Genomic DNA, 18838 nt, shown 5'->3' with positions numbered 1-18838 from the left:
CCCCCCTCTCTCTCCCTCTCTCTCCCTCTCTCGTATCTCGCTCCTTCTCACTCTCTCGCTCTCTCTCTCTTATCCCTCTCTCAGCTCCATGTTCCACTGGGCTTGGTTTCAGAAGCTATTCAGAGAACTCAACCCCCTACAGAGAGAGAGAGAGAGAGAAGTGAAAGAGAACCAAAGGGGCGGGTATTAACAGGCTGAGACTGAACTTCAGAAAGAGACAGAGGAGAACAAAACAGTTGTTTTTCTAAGCCCATGTGTCTCACACAGAGACGTGTCTCACGAAAAGAGTGGGAAGATTTTTTGTTTGTTTTCTTCTCTTAGTTCTCACACTGGATCATATGGAATTAAAACGTTGTTAAACTGGGATTTTCTTCAACCTGAATTCAACTGTGAAACAGATTTCATCTCAGACTGATTCTTCTTGTGGGACTAGTTTTATTAGGATCCTACTAGTTGTCTGGTGTGGATATACTACCAGTCTGTCTCTGAGATGGGGTCCAGAACTCTTCTACTTGTTCTGGGTGAGTCTAACCTTGTATATCTTTGTAACTTGACTTGTGCGTATGTGTGTTTGGGTGTGTGTGGGGTGTGTGTGAGTGTGTGTGTGTGTGCCCGTGTGTATAGTTTTAGTGTGTATAGACAGTTTTAGTGTGTATGGACAGTTTTAGTGTGTATAGACAGTTTTAGTGTGTATAGACAGTTTTAGTGTGTATGGACAGTTTTAGTGTGTATAGACAGTTTTAGTGTGTGTAGACAGTTTTAGTGTGTATAGACAGTTTTAGTGTGTATAGACAGTTTTAGTGTGTGTAGACAGTTTTAGTGTGTATAGACAGTTTTAGTGTGTGTATAGACAATTTTAGTGTGTATAGACAGTTTTAGTGTGTATGGACAGTTTTAGTGTGTATAGACAGTTTTAGTGTGTATAGACAGTTTTAGTGTGTATAGACAGTTTTAGTGTGTGTATAGACAGTTTTAGTGTGTATAGACAGTTTTAGTGTGTATAGACAGTTTTAGTGTGTATAGACAGTTTTAGTGTGTATAGACAGGTTTAGTGTGTATAGACAGTTTTAGTGTTTATAGACAGTTTTAGTGTGTATAGACAGTTTTAGTGTGTATAGACAGTTTTAGTGTTTATAGACAGTTTTAGTATGTATAGACAGGTTTAGTGTGTATAGACAGGTTTAGTGTGTATAGACAGGTTTAGTGTGTATAGACAGGTTTAGTGTGTATAGACAGTTTTAGTGTGTATAGACAGTTTGGCAGTTGTCAGAAGTCAGCTTGTGTTATGTTATACTAGGCTTTGGTATGTCGTTCTATGTTATATGTTAAGATAAGATAACGTCTTAATATACGTTAGCTACTATGTTATGTTATGCTATAAGTTAGTATATGTTATTGTATGTGTCACTATACTGTATGTAAGGCACGTTCAGGTAGTTATATTTGGTGATGTAGTACTATGTTCAGGTAGTTGTGTTATGGATGTAGTACTATGTTCAGGTAGTTGTGTTATGGATGAAGTACTATGTTCAGGTAGTTGTGTTATGGATGTTATGGATGTAGTACTATGTTCAGGTAGTTGTGTTATGGATGTAGTACTATGTTCAGGTTGTTGTGTTATGGATGTAGTACTATGTTCAGGTAGTTATGTTATGGATGTAGTACTATGTTCAGGTAGTTATGTTATGGATGTTATGGATGTAGTTTTATGTTCAGGTAGTTATGTTATGGATGTAGTTCTATGTTCAGGTAGTCATGTTATAGATGTTATGGATGTAGTACTATGTTCAGGTAGTTATGTTATGGATGTAGTACTATGTTCAGGTAGTTATGTTATGGATGTAGTACTATGTTCAGGTAGTTGTGTTATGGATGTAGTACTATGTTCAGGTAGTTATGTTATGGATGTAGTTCTATGTTCAGGTAGTCATGTTATAGATGTTATGGATGTAGTACTATGTTCAGGTAGTTATGTTATGGATGTAGTACTATGTTCAGGTAGTTGTGTTATGGATGTAGTACTATGTTCAGGTAGTTGTGTTATGGATGTAGTACTATGTTCAGGTAGTTATGTTATGGATGTTATGGATGTAGTACTATGTTCAGGTAGTTATGTTATGGATGTTATGGATGTAGTTTTATGTTCAGGTAGTTATGTTATGGATGTAGTTCTATGTTCAGGTAGTCATGTTATAGATGTTATGGATGTAGTACTATGTTCAGGTAGTTGTGTTATGGATGTTATGGATGTAGTACTATGTTCAGGTAGTTATGTTATGGATGTAGTTCTATGTTCAGGTAGTCATGTTATAGATGTTATGGATGTAGTACTATGTTCAGGTAGTTATGTTATGGATGTTATGGATGTAGTACTATGTTCAGGTAGTTATGTTATGGATGTAGTACTATGTTCAGGTAGTTATGTTATGGATGTTATGGATGTAGTTTTATGTTCAGGTAGTTATGTTATGGATGTAGTTCTATGTTCAGGTAGTTATGTTATGGATGTTATGGATGTAGTACTATGTTCAGGTAGTTGTGTTATGGATGTTATGGATGTAGTACTATGTTCAGGTAGTTGTGTTATGGATGTAGTACTATGTTCAGGTAGTTATGTTATGGATGTAGTTCTATGTTCAGGTAGTTGTGTTATGGATGTAGTACTATGTTCAGGTAGTTGTGTTATGGATGTTATGGATGTAGTACTCTGTTCAGGTAGTTGTGTTATGGATGTAGTACTATGTTCAGGTAGTTGTGTTATGGATGTTATGGATGTAGTACTCTGTTCAGGTAGTTATGTTATGGATGTAGTACTATGTTCAGATAGTTGTGTTATGGATGTTATGGATGTAATACTATGTTCAGGTAGTTATGTTATGGATGTAGTACTATGTTCAGGTAGTTGTGTTATGGATGTTATGGATGTAGTACTATGTTCAGGTAGTTATGTTATGGATGTAGTACTATTTTCAGGTAGTTGTGTTATGGATGTTATGGATGTAGTACTATGTTCAGGTAGTTGTGTTATGGATGTAGTACTATGTTCAGGTAGTTGTGTTATGGATGTAGTACTATGTTCAGGTAGTTGTGTTATGGATGTTATGGATGTAGTACTATGTTCAGGTAGTTGTGTTATGGATGTTATGGATGTAGTACTATGTTCAGGTAGTTGTGTTATGGATGTAGTACTATGTTCAGGTAGTTGTGTTATGGATGTTATGGATGTAGTTCAATGTTCAGGTAGTTGTGTTATGGATGTTATGGATGTAGTTCTATGTTCAGGTAGTTGTGTTATGGATGTTATGGATGTAGTACTATGTTCAGGTAGTTGTGTTATGGATGTTATGGATGTAGTACTATTTTCAGGTAGTTGTGTTATGGATGTAGTTCTATGTTCAGGTAGTTATGTTATGGATGTAGTACTATGTTCAGGTAGTTATGTTATGGATGTAGTACTATGTTCAGGTAGTTGTGTAATGGATGTTATGGATGTAGTACTATGTTCAGGTAGTTGTGTTATGGATGTTATGGATGTAGTACTATGTTCAGATAGTTGTGTTATGGATGTAGTACTATGTTCAGGTAGTTGTGTTACGGATGTTATGGATGTAGTTCTATGTTCAGGTAGTTATGTTATGGATGTAGTACTATGTTCAGGTAGTTGTGTTATGGATGTAGTACTATGTTCAGGTAGTTGTGTTATGGATGTAGTACTATGTTCAGGTAGTTGTGTTATGGATGTAGTACTATGTTCAGGTAGTTATGTTATGGATGTTATGGATGTAGTACTATGTTCAGGTAGTTGTGTTATGGATGTTATGGATGTAGTACTATGTTCAGGTAGTTGTGTTATGGATGTTATGGATGTAGTTCTATGTTCAGGTAGTTGTGTTATGGATGTAGTACTATGTTCAGGTAGTTGTGTTATGGATGTAGTTCTATGTTCAGGTAGTTGTGTTATGGATGTTATGGATGTAGTACTATGTTCAGGTAGTTGTGTTATGGATGTAGTACTATGTTCAGGTAGTTGTGTTATGGATGTAGTTCTATGTTCAGGTAGTTGTGTTATGGATGTTATGGATGTAGTACTATGTTCAGGTAGTTGTGTTATGGATGTAGTACTATGTTCAGATAGTTGTGTTATGGATGTAGTTCTATGTTCAGGTAGTTATGTTGTGGATGTTATGGATGAAGTACTATGTTCAGGTAGTTATGTTGTGGATGTTATGGATGTAGTACTATGTTCAGGTAGTTATGTTATGGATGTTATGGATGTAGTACTATGTTTAGGTAGTTGTGTAATGGATGTTATGGATGTAGTACTATGTTCAGGTAGTTGTGTAATGGATGTTATGGATGTAGTTCTATGTTCAGGTAGTTGTGTTATGGATGTTATGGATGTAGTTCTATGTTCAGGTAGTTATGATATGGATGTAGTACTATGTTCAGGTAGTTGTGTTATGGATGTTATGGATGTAGTTCTATGTTCAGGTAGTTATGATATGGATGTAGTACTATGTTCAGGTAGTTGTGTTATGGATGTTATGGATGTAGTTCTATGTTCAGGTAGTTATGATATGGATGTAGTACTATGTTCAGGTAGTTGTGTAATGGATGTTATGGATGTAGTACTATGTTCAGGTAGTTGTGTTATGGATGTTATGGATGTAGTACTATGTTCAGGTAGTTATGTTATGGATGTAGTACTATGTTCAGGTAGTTGTGTTATGGATGTTATGGATGTAGTACTATGTTCAGGTAGTTATGTTATGGATGTAGTACTATGTTCAGGTAGTTATGTTATGGATGTAGTACTATGTTCAGGTAGTTGTGTTATGGATGTTATGGATGTAGTACTATGTTCAGGTAGTTATGTTATGGATGTAGTACTATGTTCAGGTAGTTGTGTTATGGATGTTATGGATGTAGTACTATGTTCAGGTAGTTGTGTTATGGATGTTATGGATGTAGTACTATGTTCAGGTAGTTATGTTATGGATGTAGTACTATGTTCAGGTAGTTATGTTATGGATGTAGTACTATGTTCAGGTAGTTGTGTTATGGATGTTATGGATGTAGTACTATGTTCAGGTAGTTATGTTATGGATGTAGTACTATGTTCAGGTAGTTGTGTTATGGATGTTATGGATGTAGTACTATGTTCAGGTAGTTGTGTTATGGATGTTATGGATGTAGTACTATGTTCAGGTAGTTGTGTTATGGATGTTATGGATGTAGTACTATGTTCAGGTAGTTATGTTATGGATGTAGTACTATGTTCAGGTAGTTATGTTATGGATGTAGTTCTATGTTCAGGTAGTTATGTTATGGATGTAGTACTATGTTCAGGTAGTTGTGTTATGGATGTAGTACTATGTTCAGGTAGTTGTGTTATGGATGTTATGGATGTAGTACTATGTTCAGGTAGTTGTGTTATGGATGTTATGGATGTAGTACTATGTTCAGGTAGTTATGTTATGGTTGTTATGGATGTAGTACTATGTTCAGGTAGTTGTGTTATGGATGTAGTACTATGTTCAGTTAGTTGTGTTATGGATGTAGTACTATGTTCAGGTAGTTATGTTATGGATGTAGTACTATGTTCAGGTAGTTGTGTTATGGATGTAGTTCTATGTTCAGGTAGTTGTGTTATGGATGTTATGGATGTAGTTCTATGTTCAGGTAGTTGTGTTATGGATGTTATGGATGTAGTTCTATGTTCAGGTAGTTATGTTATGGATGTAGTACTATGTTCAGGTAGTTGTGTTATGGATGTTATGGATGTAGTACTATGTTCAGGTAGTTGTGTTATGGATGTAGTACTATGTTCAGGTAGTTGTGTTATGGATGTTATGGATGTAGTTCTATGTTCAGGTAGTTGTGTTATGGATGTTATGGATGTAGTACTATGTTCAGGTAGTTGTGTTATGGATGTAGTACTATGTTCAGGTAGTTGTGTTATGGATGTAGTACTATGTTCAGTTAGTTGTGTTATGGATGTAGTACTATGTTCAGGTAGTTGTGTTATGGATGTAGTACTATGTTCAGGTAGTTGTGTTATGGATGTAGTACTATGTTGAGGTAGTTGTGTTATAGATGTTATAGATGCAGTACTATGTTCAGGGTATGTTCTGTTATTATTACTGTCAGAATATCACTGTTTCCAGGAAGCAACACAGTAACAGGACTGACGCTAGTTGGCTATCTTCAGGGTCCCTCCATGAGTCAGATCTGGCTTCAATACTACTAGAGATGTAATTAAAAATACTTTATCTGGGCTTTATTGAGTTTGCCTGGCGTTATTGAACCAATAGGATAGTGGCTACAGTACAAACCCTGCCCATACGGCACTTCAGACAGGCTAGAAATGAAAGGATCTGAAATGTTTTAAATAGTATTTGAACCCAGGTCTGATATGAGTACAGCTTTCTCTCCTCTGCTCTCTACCTCTTAGACTAGACTGATGATAGAGAGAACAACAGAGAGAGAGAGAGAGAGAGAGAGGGGGAGGGGTGAAGACCAGGGGGATAGAGACGGGGAGGGGTGAAGAGAGGGGTGATAGAGAGAGGGGGAGGGGGAGAGAGCGAGAGAGAGGGGAGGGGTGAAGAGAGGGGTGATAGAGAGAGAGAGAGGGGGGAGGGGTGAAGACCAGGGGGATAGAGAGAGAGAGGGGTGAAGAGAGGGGTGATAGCGAGAGAGAGGGGGGGAAGGGGAGAGAGCGAGAGAGAGGGGAGGGGGAGAGAGCGAGAGAGGGTGGAAGAGAGAGAGATGGGGAGGGGGAGAGAGGGAGAGAGAGAGAGATGGGGAGGGGGAGAGAGAGAGGGGGAGAGAGAGAGAGGGTGAGAGAGAGAGGGGGAGAGAGAGAGAGGGGGAGAGAGAGAGAGGGGGAGAGAGAGCTGAACCAAAAAAGGGTTCTTCAAAGGGTTCTCCTATGGGGAAAAGAACCCATTTTGGTTCAAGATAGCACCTTTTTTTCTAAGTGTGTAGTCAGTTGAACAACTGAATCTATTCAACAGAAATGTGTCTTCAGTGTTTAACTCAACCCCTATGAATCAGAGAGGTGCGGAGAGCTGCCTTAATCTAATTCCACATCTCAGGGAGGGACAGAGAGGGTGGCAGAGAGGGAGAGAGAGAGAGAGAGATGGAAAAAGGACAGACAGATAGACAGACAGACAGACAGACAGACAGACAGACAGAAAAATATTTTGAATGAGACAGAGAGAGAGAGAGAAACTCATACACTGTGTCAATTGTTGAAGGGAGGTAGTCTATATATCACTTCATAAAGACCCTCTGTGTGTGTGAGGACTGCTGTCTAACCACAGTCTTATAGTCATGATCTCTCTCTCTCACACACACACACACACACACACACACACACACACACACACACACACACACACACACAGCGTCCCAGGTGCTGCAAAACTAGAACTATACACACTCAACAACATATCAGAAAAACCAACTAATGTCAGCATTATTGTGTTTTGGTGTTTGTATGTATGGGTGTCTCTCTCTCTCTCTCTCTCTCTCTCTCTCTCTCTCTCTCTCTCTCGGTCTCTCTCTCTCGGTCTCTCTCTCTCGGTCTCTCTCTCTCGGTCTCTCTCTCTCTCTCTCTCTCTCTCTCTCTCTCTCTCTCTCTCTCTCTCTCTCTCTCTCTCTCTCTCTCCCAATTCAAAGGGCTTTATAGGAATGGGAAATATATGTTTCCATTGTCAAAGCATGTGGAATAGACAATAAACAAGGGTGAAGGTCTGCAGCATCCGCTCTACTTGAATCTGAAGTCAAATGTCTACTGTTAGCTGATGATCTCGTACTTCTGTCCCCAACCAAGGAGGGCCTACAGCAGCACCAACCAAGGAGGGCCAACAGCAGCACCAACCATGGAATTAGGACGATACCTGCTAATGATCAAAATTCAGGAAAAGAGATGTTTCCTACAGAGAGATGAACCTGGAGCCCCCTAAGCAAGCTATTCCTGGGGCTCTGTTCACAAACACAGGAGCCCTAGGACAGCAACATATTTAGACCCAACCAAATCATGAGAAAACAAAAACATAGACTATATATGCAAAAGTATGTGGACACCCCTTCAAATTAGTGGATTCGTATATTTCAGCCACACCCGTTACTGACAGGTATATAAACTTGAGCACGCAGCCATGCAATCTCCGTAGACAAACATTGGTAGTAGAATGGCCTTACTGAAGAGTTCAGTGACTTTCAATGTGGCGCTGTCATAGGATGCCACCTTTCCAACAAGTCAATTCGTAAAATGTCTGCCCTGCTAGAGCTGTCCCGGTCAACTGTAAGTGCAGTTATTGTGAAGTGGAAACATCTAGGAGCAACAACGGCTCAGTCGCAAAGTGGTAGGCCACACAAGCTCGCAGAACGGGACTGCCGAGTGCTGAAGTGTGTAAAAATCATCTGTCCTCGGTTGCAACACTCACTACCAGGTTTCAAACTGCCTCTGTAAGCAACATCAGCACAAGAACTGTTCGTCAGGAGCTTCATTAAATTAGTTTCTATGGCCGAGCAGCTGCACACAAGTGTAAGATCACCATGCGCAATGCCAAGCATTGGCAGGAGTGGTGTGAAGCTTGCCGTCATTGGACTCTGGAGCAGTGGAAATGCGTTCTCTTGGGTGTTGAATCACACATCACCATTTGGCCGTCCGACGGACTAAGCTGGGTTTGGCGGATGCCAGGAGAACGCAACCTCCCCCAATACATAATTCCAAATGTAAAGTTTGGTGAAGGAGGAATAATGGTCTGGGGCTGTTTATCATGGGTCGGGCCCCTTAGTTCCAGTGAACGGAAATCTTAACGCTACAGCATACAATGTCATTCTAGACGAACTTTGTGGCAACAATTTGGGGAAGGCCCTTTTCTGTTTCAGCATGACAATGCCCCCATGCACAAAGTGGGGTCCATACAGAAATGGTTCGTCGATCTGTGTGGAAGAACTTGACTGGCCTGCACAGAGCTCTGACCTCAACCAGATTGAACACTTTTGGGATGAATTGGAACACCGACTGAGAGCCAGGCCTAATCGCCCAACATCAGTGCCCAACCTCACTAATACTCTTGTGGCTGAATGGAAGCAAGTCCCCTCAGCAATGTTCCAACATCTAGTGGAAAGCTTTCCCAGAACAGTGGAGGCTGTTATAGCAGCAAAGGGGAACCAACTTCATATTAATGCTCATGATCTTGGAATGAAATGAGATATTCGACAAGCAGGTGTCCACACACTTTTGGTCACGTAGTGTAACTACTTGACACAATAAAAATAATGAATTAACCAAAAAACAGAGCAAACTGGAATGCTATTTGGACTTAAACAGAGAGTACACAGTGGCTGAATACCTGACCACTGTGACTGACCCAAAATGAAGGAAATCTTTGCCTCTGTAGAGACTCAGTGAGCATAGCCTTGCTGTTGAGAAGGCTGCCGTGAGAAGACAGGCCACTGCCCACAAAATGAGGTGGAAACTGAGCTGCACTTCCTAACCTCCTGCCAAATGTATGACCATATTAGAAACACATACTTCCCTCAGATTCAACAGACCCACAAAGAATTTGAAAACAAATCCAATTTTGGCAAACTCCCATATCTACTGGGTGAAATTCCACAGTGTGCCGTCACAGCAGCAAGATGTGACCTGTTGCCACAAGAAAAGGTCAACCAGTGAAGAACAAACACCATTGTAAATACAACCTATATTTATGTTTATTTATTTTATCTTTTGTACTTTAACTATTTGCACATCATTACAACACTGTATATATAGACATAATATGACATTCGAAATGTCTTTATTACTTTGTAACTTTTGTGAGTGTAATGCTTCATGTTCATATCTGATTGTTTTTGTTTATTATCTATTTCACTTGCTTTGGGAATGTTAACATGTTTTCCATGCCAATAAAGCCCTAAGATAACAGTGAAACAGAAAGGAGCAAAAGAGAGATAAGGGTGAAAAAGAAGGGGGAGTGTGAATCAGGGAGAAAGGGGCGGGCTCTAACAGAAAGGGGCGGGCTCTAACATAAAGAGAAAGGGGCGGGCTCTAACAGAAAGAGAAAGGGAGAGCAGAAAATAGTAGTTTTTCCAACCACGAGGCGACACAGAGAGTTGTCTCGCCAAAGGAGAGGGAAAATGTCATTGTCTTTTTCTCCTGTTCATGTTCTCACCACTTATCATACGGAATAAAAACCTTGTTAAACTGGGATTTTCTTCAATCTGAATTCAGTAAAACAGATTCAATCTCAGACTGATTCTTCTTGTGGGACTAGTTTTATTAGGATCCTACTGGTTGTCTGGTGTGGATATAATACCAGTCTGTCTCTGAGATGGGGTCCAGAACTCTTCTACTTGTTCTGGGTGAGTCTAACGTTCTATATCTTTGGAACTTGACTATCTGTGTTTGTGTGTGTGTGTGTGTGTGTGTGTGTGTGTGTGTGTGTGTGTGTGTGTGTGTGTGTGTGTGTGTGTGTGTGTGAGAGAGAGCAACAAATAGAGAGAGGTGGTATAATAATTCAACATCAGTAACCGAATATTCCAACCATGGATGTGAATGTTACAACCCTCTCAGACATGTATAAACAACATTATAGACAGTTTTAGTGTGTAAAGATAGTTGTAGTGTGTATAGACAGATTGGCAGTTCTCAGGGGTCAGCATGTTTTATATTATACTATACTTATACTTTGTTATGTTGTTTTATGTGTTCAGGTTAAGATAATATCTTAATATATGTTAGCTACTATGTTGTGTTATGGATGTAGTGCTATGTTGAGGTAGTTGTGTTATAGATGTTATGGATGTAGTACTTTGTTCAGGATATGTTCTGTTATTTATTACTGTCAGAATATCACTGTTTCCAGGAAGCAACACAGTGGCACCTTTGACACTCGTGGGCTATCTGGAGAATCCCTGAATGAGTCAGAGCTGGGTTCAAATACTACTCAATATCATTGCAAATAGTTAATCTGGACCAAAAGAATAGTGGATAAAGCCCATATGGCACTTCTGACAGGCTAGAAATGGAAGGATCTGAAATGTTTTAAATACTATTTTGAACCCAGGCCTGAAACTAGTACAGATTTAGCTACTTCTCTGTCTACTTCTTAGTCTAGAGACTGAGAGAGAGAGAGGGAGAGAGAGAAACAGAGGGAGAGAGAGAGAGAGAGAGAGAGAGAGAGAGAGAGAGAAAGAGAGAGAGAAAGAGAGAGAGAGAGAGAGAGAGAGAGAGAGAGAGAAAGAGAGGGAGGGAGGAAGAGAGAGATTAACTCTAGCACTGTGTCTATAGTTGAAGGGAGGTAGTTACCTTCAAGTAGGGGGGGGTTCTACTAAGCTAACATCATGGAATTGTTTTAAGATGGTCATACCAAGGTGATTTAGCCATTTGTTAGGACCCCTTTATTTAAAAACATATACAGAAATGATTTGATGAAAGGAAATGTGGCCTTAATGCCATTAGCCAATAGAAACGCAGTGAATAATAGATTTGTACATGGAACAACAAATAACCCCCAAAAAACCTAAAGGAAGTTAGTTCTGAAGAGTTTGTCCTATATCTGAGAGATATAAGAAAGATCAGGACACTATTTAACCCTTTATTTTAGGCCCTAAACTACATCCATACAGCCCTTTTCCCTCAGAACGGCCTCAATTTATCGGGGCAAAGACTCTTCAACGTTTCCAAAGTGTTCCGCAGGGATGCTGGCCCATGTTGACTCCAATGCTTCCCACAGTTGTGTCAAGTTGTCTGGATGTCCTTTGGGTGGTGGATCATTCTTGACACACATGGAAAACTGTTGAGCGTGAAAAGCCCAGCAGCGTTGCAGTTTTTGACAGAAATCAGTGTGCCTGGCACCTAGTACCATACCACACTCAAAGACACCTAAATCTATTGTCTTTCCCGTTCACCCTCTGAGTGGCAAACATTCACAATCCATGTCTCAATTGTCTCAAGGCTTAAAAATGCTTGGAAAGAGCACCTTCAGACGAGTCTTGTGAGGCTTGTGGTTGTCGTAGCGCTAATCAATCAACCAACATGTACATGTTCGTGCGAGTCCCATCTTTCCATAGTGGGGTCATATTTTTTTGTAGCCCAAAGTGTTCAGAGGCTACATACGGAAGATGGCAGAGTGGAGGTACCGGCTTCAGACGAGTCCCGTGGCGCTTGTGGTGGTCGTAGAGCTAAATGGAGAAGAGCCTAGTAGTTTGTAGGTCAAACCGTTCAGATATTACAGATGTTTAAAGACTGATTTTCGGGATGTGCCAGGGTCTGACAGACACCACTGTAGCTCTGCCACCTTCCACCAGATATGTGAAAGGGCTTAAATTAATTAAATTACATTGTTCTAAACAGACATATTTTGATGGGGATTTGTTTAAATCAGACATCGACTCAAGGAGGTTAATGCCTAAACTTGACTTGAATCACTTTGACATTTGACGTTTGGAACAAATTCGAAATTTGACGTTTGAGAAACATGGATAAACGTCTAATTCTGACGTGAGACTGTGAGACCTTGTTGATATATCACTTCATAAATACCCTTTGAGTGTGTGTGTGTGTGTGTGTGTGTGCGCGTGTGTGCGCGCGTGTGCGTGCGTGTGCGCGTGTGTGCGTGCGTGTGTGTGCGCGTGAGTGCTTGTGTGTGTGCGCGCGTGTGTGTATTTGTGCGTGCGTGTGTGTGTGTGTGTGTGTGTGCGCGTGTGTGTGTGTGTGTGTGTGTGTCTGTGTGTGTGTGCGTGTGTGTGTGTGTGTCATAAAAACCCTCTGTGTGTGAGGCCTGCTGTCTAACCACAATCTGGGCTTCTCTCATGTCTTCTCTCCTACTTCAGTTGAGTCTAGTTGTATACCTTTAATACTTCCCTCCAGCATATTTGGAACAACACTGAGAGAAGAAGAATATTAAATCCCACATAGGCTTGTTGATAGGCTCCCCCTTGTGGGAAATAAATGACAGTGTGATTTCAGAAAGAATACAGCACCTCAGCTCCAATTATCATTGACATACATCAGCCTCGCTAATAATCATTATATCAATCATCATCATCATCATCATCATTGTCCTACTACTACTACTACTACTACTACTACTACTACTGCTACTACTGCTGATAGTACTACTACTACTACTAAAACTACTAATACTACAACTACTGCTACTCCTCTACTACTACCACTACTACTACCAATACTACTACTACTACTATTATTACTATTGCTACTACTGCAATTGTTACTACTACTCCTGCTAGCACTACTACTACTACTACTATTATTCTGTACTACTAACATTCACCCCCAGTCATTCTGAATGCGGATTCTGGTCGTTTCTTAAATAGTGGCGCAAGGAGTTCTGGGATATTAGAATCCTTTAGTTTTGACCTGTATTTTCTGAATCCAGGCATGGGTCTAGTTTAGGACAGTGTAATAATTCCATGAAGAAGCATTCAAATGAAATACAAAATGAATTGGACCAGCACCATTGCTGGATTCTACAAGATTATCATTGAAAACGTGACCAGCGATCAGGACATCAAGTGGCTGTAGATCATTTGAAAAGCGTTTAAATAAGCGCTATGTGTTCGGTGAGTACCGGTGGTTAGTTGCAATTCACTATGATTGTGTTACATTTTTACTTTGATGGCAAACTTTCTGTACTGCTAACATTCACTTCCTGTCCTTTTTGCTCCGGTGCTGGTCCAATGAATGTGTTCATTTTCGACAGCTCCGCATGGGATTATTACGTTGTCATAACCTGTATTTCTTCCACCTACAGTAGGCATGGGTACACTCATAATGCTGCCAGTCCACCCATTATGTCATCCTTGACTTGGAATGGGGACAGCCATTCTATTCATTCTAGTTCTAAGGTCAATACTCCCCAAAGGCAGCTTGACAAGTAGCTGAAATTGTAGCTAGATTGGATTTATAAAAGTTTCTGGATGGTTCTGAAAACTTGCTAAATATTAAACAAAGTCACTTTTATTGATAAAACTGGTCTGATCCTATACAGCTGTATTGATGTTTCTATCAAAGTAAACTGGTCTGATCCTATACAGCTGTATTGATGTTTCTATCAAAGTAAACTGGTCTGATCCTATACAGCTGTATTGATGTTTCTATCAAAGTAAACTGGTCTGTTCTGATACAAAAGTATTGATGTTTCTATCAAAGTAAACTGGTCTGATCCTATACAGCTGTATTGATGTTTCTATCAAAGTAAACTGGTCTGTTCTGATACAAAAGTATTGATGTTTCTATCAAAGTAAACTGGTCTGTTCTGATACAAAAGTATTGATGTTTCTATCAAAGTAAACTGGTCTGATCTGATACAAAAGTATTGATGTTTCTATCAAAGTAAACTGGTCTGTTCTGATACAAAAGTATTGATGTTTCTATCAAAGTAAACTGGTCTGTTCTGATACAAAAGTATTGATGTTTCTATCAAAGTAAACTGGTCTGATCTGATACAAAAGTATTGATGTTTCTATCAAAGTAAACTGGTCTGATCTGATACAAAAGTATTGATGTTTCTATCAAAGTAAAAAATATCGTAATTGATGACGTTTGAAGCATTGGACGTCACAACAACCGTCAAAGACAGTACAGTTTGGAGGCTGAAACTGACAGTACAGTTTGGAGGCTGAAACTGACAGCACAGTGTGAAGGCTGAAACTGACAGTACAGTTTGGAGGCTGAAACTGACAGCACAGTGTGAAGGCTGAAACTGACAGCACAGTGTGGAGGCTGAAACTGACAGTACAGTTTGGAGGCTGAAACTGACAGTACAGTGTGGAGGCTGAAACTGACAGTACAGTTTGGAGGCTGAAACTGACAGTACAGTTTGGAGGCTGAAACTGACAGTACAGTTTGGAGGCTGAAACTGACAGTACAGTTTGGATGCTGAAACTGACAGCACAGTGTGAAGGCTGAAACTGACAGCACAGTGTGGAGGCTGAAACTGACAGCACAGTGTGGAGGCTGAAACTGACAGTACAGTTTGGAGGCTGAAACTGACAGCACAGTGTGAAGGCTGAAACTGACAGCACAGTGTGGAGGCTGAAACTGACAGTACAGTTTGGAGGCTGAAACTGACAGTACAGTGTGGAGGCTGAAACTGACAGTACAGTTTGGAGGCTGAAACTGACAGTACAGTTTGGAGGCTGAAACTGACAGTACAGTTTGGAGGCTGAAACTGACAGTACAGTTTGGAGGCTGAAACTGACAGTACAGTTTGGAGGCTGAAACTGACAGTACAGTTTGGAGTCTGAAACTGACAGTACAGTGTGGAGGCTGAAACTGACAGTACAGTGTGGAGGCTGAAACTGACAGTACAGTGTGGAGGCTGAAACTGACAGTACAGTGTGGAGGCTGAAACTGACAGCACAGTGTGGAGGCTGAAACTGACAGTACAGTGTGGAGGCTGAAACTGACAGTACAGTGTGGAGGCTGAAACTGACAGTACAGTGTGGAGGCTGAAACTGACAGTACAGTGTGGAGCCTGAAACTGACAGTACAGTGTGGAGGCTGAAACTGCTCCTCCAAAAGAAATCCCTGATCGCATTTACAGGATTAGAAATCGTGACTAGCGGACGGGAAATAAAAGTAATGATGAATAATTTTGAATAATTTTTAACTTCTCTCATTGACTTCTCAAACCCCAAACTGCCCTGATCTGCTTGGTCTATTATGCAAGCGTTCCGTATTGGGCATCTGGGTTAAGACTGCTGGACAGAGAGCGCCGACCTCTGAGCGCCGACCTCTGCTGTACGCTTCTTGTTTTATCTAGTTTTATGTAGAAAGATCGCTCAGGGCGTAGAACCACACAGGAATCTATCTTGAAATCACAGCACACCACTATTGATTGGGCTCGCTAGTGGCACAGCGGTCTAAGGCTCTGCATCTCAGTGCTAGAGGCGTCACTACAGACACCCTGGTTTGACCAGGCTGTTTCACAACTGGCCGTGATTGAGAGTCCCATAGGGCGGAGCACAATTTGCCCCAAAGGCTTCAGAAAGCCTCCCATTGGTAGTTGTTTGGTTAAGTAATACCCTCCCCCCCTCTGTCTGTCTGTCTGTCTTTCTGTCTGTCTGTCTGTCTGTCTGTCTGTCTGTCTGTCTGTCTGTCTGTCTGTCTGTCTGTGTCGCTCTCTCTCACACTCTCTGTCTCTCAATTCAATTCAATTCAAGGGCTTTATTGGCATGGGAAACATGTGTTAACATTGCCAAAGCAAGTGAGGTAGATAATAGATAAAGTGAATATATAAAGTGAAATAAACAATAAAAATTAACAGTAAACATTACACATACAGAAGTTTCAAAACAATAAAGACATTACAAATGTCATATTATATATATACAGTGTTTTAACAATGTACAAATGGTTAAGGTATACAAGGGAAAATAAATTAGCATAAATATGGGTTGTATTTACAATGGTGTTTGTTCTTCACTGGTTGACCTTTTCTCGTGGCAACAGGTCACACATCTTGCTGCTGTGATGGCACACTGTGGAATTTCACCCAGTAGATATGGGAGTTTATCAGAATTGGATTTGTTTTTTCGAATTCTTTGTGGATCTGTGTAATCTGAGGGAAATATGTGTCTCTAATATGGTCATACATTGGGCAGGAGGTTAGGAAGTGCAGCTCAGTTTCCACCTCATTTTGTGGGCAGTGTGCACATAGCCTGTCTTCTCTTGAGAGCCATGTCTGCCTACGGCGGCCTTTCTCAATAGCAAGGCTATGCTCACTGAGTCTGTACATAGTCAAAGCTTTCCTTCATTTTGGGTCAGTCACAGTGGTCAGGTATTCTGCCACTGTGTACTCTCTGTGTAGGGCCAAATAGCATTCTAGTTTGCTCTGTTTTTTTGTAAATTCTTTCCAATGTGTCAAGTAATTATTTTTTTGTTTTCTCATGATTTGGTTGGGTCTAATTGTGCTGATGTCCTGGGGCTCTGTAGGGTGTGTTTGTGTTTGTGAACAGAGCCCCAGGACCAGCTTGCTTAGGGGACTCTTCTCCAGGTTCATCTCTCTGTAGGTGATGGCTTTGTTATGGAAGGTTTGGGAATCGCTTCCTTTTAGGTGGTTATAGAATTTAACGGCACTTTTCTGGATTTTGATAATTAGTGGGTATCGGCCTAATTCTGCTCTGCATGCATTATTTGGTGTTCTACGTTGTACACAGAGGATATTTTTGCAGAATTCTGCGTGCAGAGTCTCAATTTGGTGTTTGTCCCATTTTGTGAAGTCTTGGTTGGTGAGCGGACCCCAGACCTCACAACCATAGAGGGCAATGGGCTCTATGACTGATTCAAGTATTTTTTGCCAAATCCTAATTGGTATGTTGAAATTTATGTTCCTTTTGATGGCATAGAATGCCCTTCTTGCCTGTGTCTGAATCTCCCTCCCTCTCTCTGTCTCTCTGTCTGTCTGTCTGTCTGTCTGTCTGTCTGTCTGTCTGTGTCGCTCTTTCTCTCACTCTCTCTGTCTCTCTCTGCCTCTCTCCCTTTCTCTCTCTTCGCAGGTCTTCATTTCACTCTACTGGGGAACATAGAGGCCAGAGATTGCGGCCTGGGCTTCATTGCCAAAGGGAGTCAACAATGTGTTGATATGGATGAGTGTAAACAGTGGGACAGTACCCCAACCTGTGGAAGTAATGCCACATGTTACAACACATATGGAAGCTTCTACTGTCAGTGTCAACATGGGTTCAGATCCACAACATCTTTGAAGTTTACTCCTTTCGCTGGGGAGTGTAAGGGTGAGTATTCAATTGTCTGAGTGTGTGTGTGTGTGTGTGTGTGTGTGTGTGTATGTGTGTGAATGCTACATGTCAAGGGAATTAAACATTGGAATTAAACATGTCAAGGGAATTAAACATCTCCTTATTTCCTCTGTTCAGGAAGTTGTCCAATAGAAACGTTTTTTGAACACATATTTCCTTATCTCTTCAGATCTCAATGAGTGCCTGGAGAACCCACCGGTTTGTGGCAGCAACACCATTTGCCTCAACACCATCGGGAGCTACAACTGCCAATGTCAACCTGGGTTCAGAGTTCCTACTTACGCTGAACACTGTGCAGGCGAGTCCAAGAAGAGAGCATCAATGTGTGTGTGTGTGCATGTGTGTGTGGGTGTGTGTGTGTGTGTGTGTGTGTGTGTGTGTGTGTGTCCACTGCAGATGAGGATGAGTGTGTGTGGGTTTCCCTGGTGTGCGGCGGTATGGGCATGTGCACAAACACACCTGGCCAATACACCTGCACCTGTCCGTCAGGGCTCAGTAACCACGGCAACAACACTTCCCCCTGCACAGGTGAGGTGGCCGAGGCCATGCTAGCTCTGACCTCTTACCTATGAAATCTAACGTCTGACCTTCGACCCTGTGACCCTCACTCTTTGAAGACACCTGTCAGATCTCACAACGCCTGGAAAACATGTTTAACACATCAGTTAACCCCGTCACAGGATATAGCAGCAATATTATGTCTGGATAGATGTTTAACCCATCAGTTAACCCCGTCACAGGATATAGCAGCAACATTATGTCTGGATAGATGTTTAACCCCGTCACAGGATATAGCAGCAATATTATGTCTGGATAGATGTTTAACCCCGTCACAGGATATAGCAGCAACATTATGTCTGGATAGATGTTTAACCCCGTCACAGGATATAGCAGCAACATTATGTCTGGATAGATGTTTAACCCATCAGTTAACCTCGTCACAGGATATAGCAGCAACATTATGTCTGGATAGATGTTTAACCCATCAGTTAACCTCGTCACAGGATATAGCAGCAACATTATGTCTGGA

At 40.9% G+C, this 18838-nt stretch overlaps 1 protein-coding gene across 5 annotated transcripts in view; it reads left to right on the top strand.

Annotated features, from left to right (window-relative positions):
• The first annotated feature begins 206 nt into the window (after positions 1-206).
• LOC110512397 (adhesion G protein-coupled receptor E1) overlaps positions 207-18838 on the top strand; it is a 98325-nt gene continuing 79693 nt past the window's right edge. For 4 of the 5 annotated variants that reach the window (XR_005035420.1, XR_005035421.1, XR_005035419.1 and 1 more), the window contains exons 1-3: positions 10096-10383; positions 17548-17784; positions 17978-18106. Coding sequence is in view for 2 of the 5 variants with exons in the window: in XM_036939980.1 (XP_036795875.1) it covers positions 10353-10383; positions 17548-17784; positions 17978-18106 (397 nt within the window). In the remaining 3 variants the exon portion in view is untranslated. Of the gene's footprint in view, positions 522-10095; positions 10384-17547; positions 17785-17977; positions 18107-18838 lie in introns of those variants that run through there. The other variant, XM_036939981.1, reaches the window with a different exon arrangement.

Source organism: Oncorhynchus mykiss, chromosome 13 (genome assembly GCF_013265735.2).
Source record: "Oncorhynchus mykiss isolate Arlee chromosome 13, USDA_OmykA_1.1, whole genome shotgun sequence".
NCBI classification, from domain to species: Eukaryota; Metazoa; Chordata; class Actinopteri; order Salmoniformes; family Salmonidae; genus Oncorhynchus; species Oncorhynchus mykiss.
Note: the sequence above shows the minus strand (reverse complement) of the source record. Positions and strands in the feature narration are given on the sequence as shown.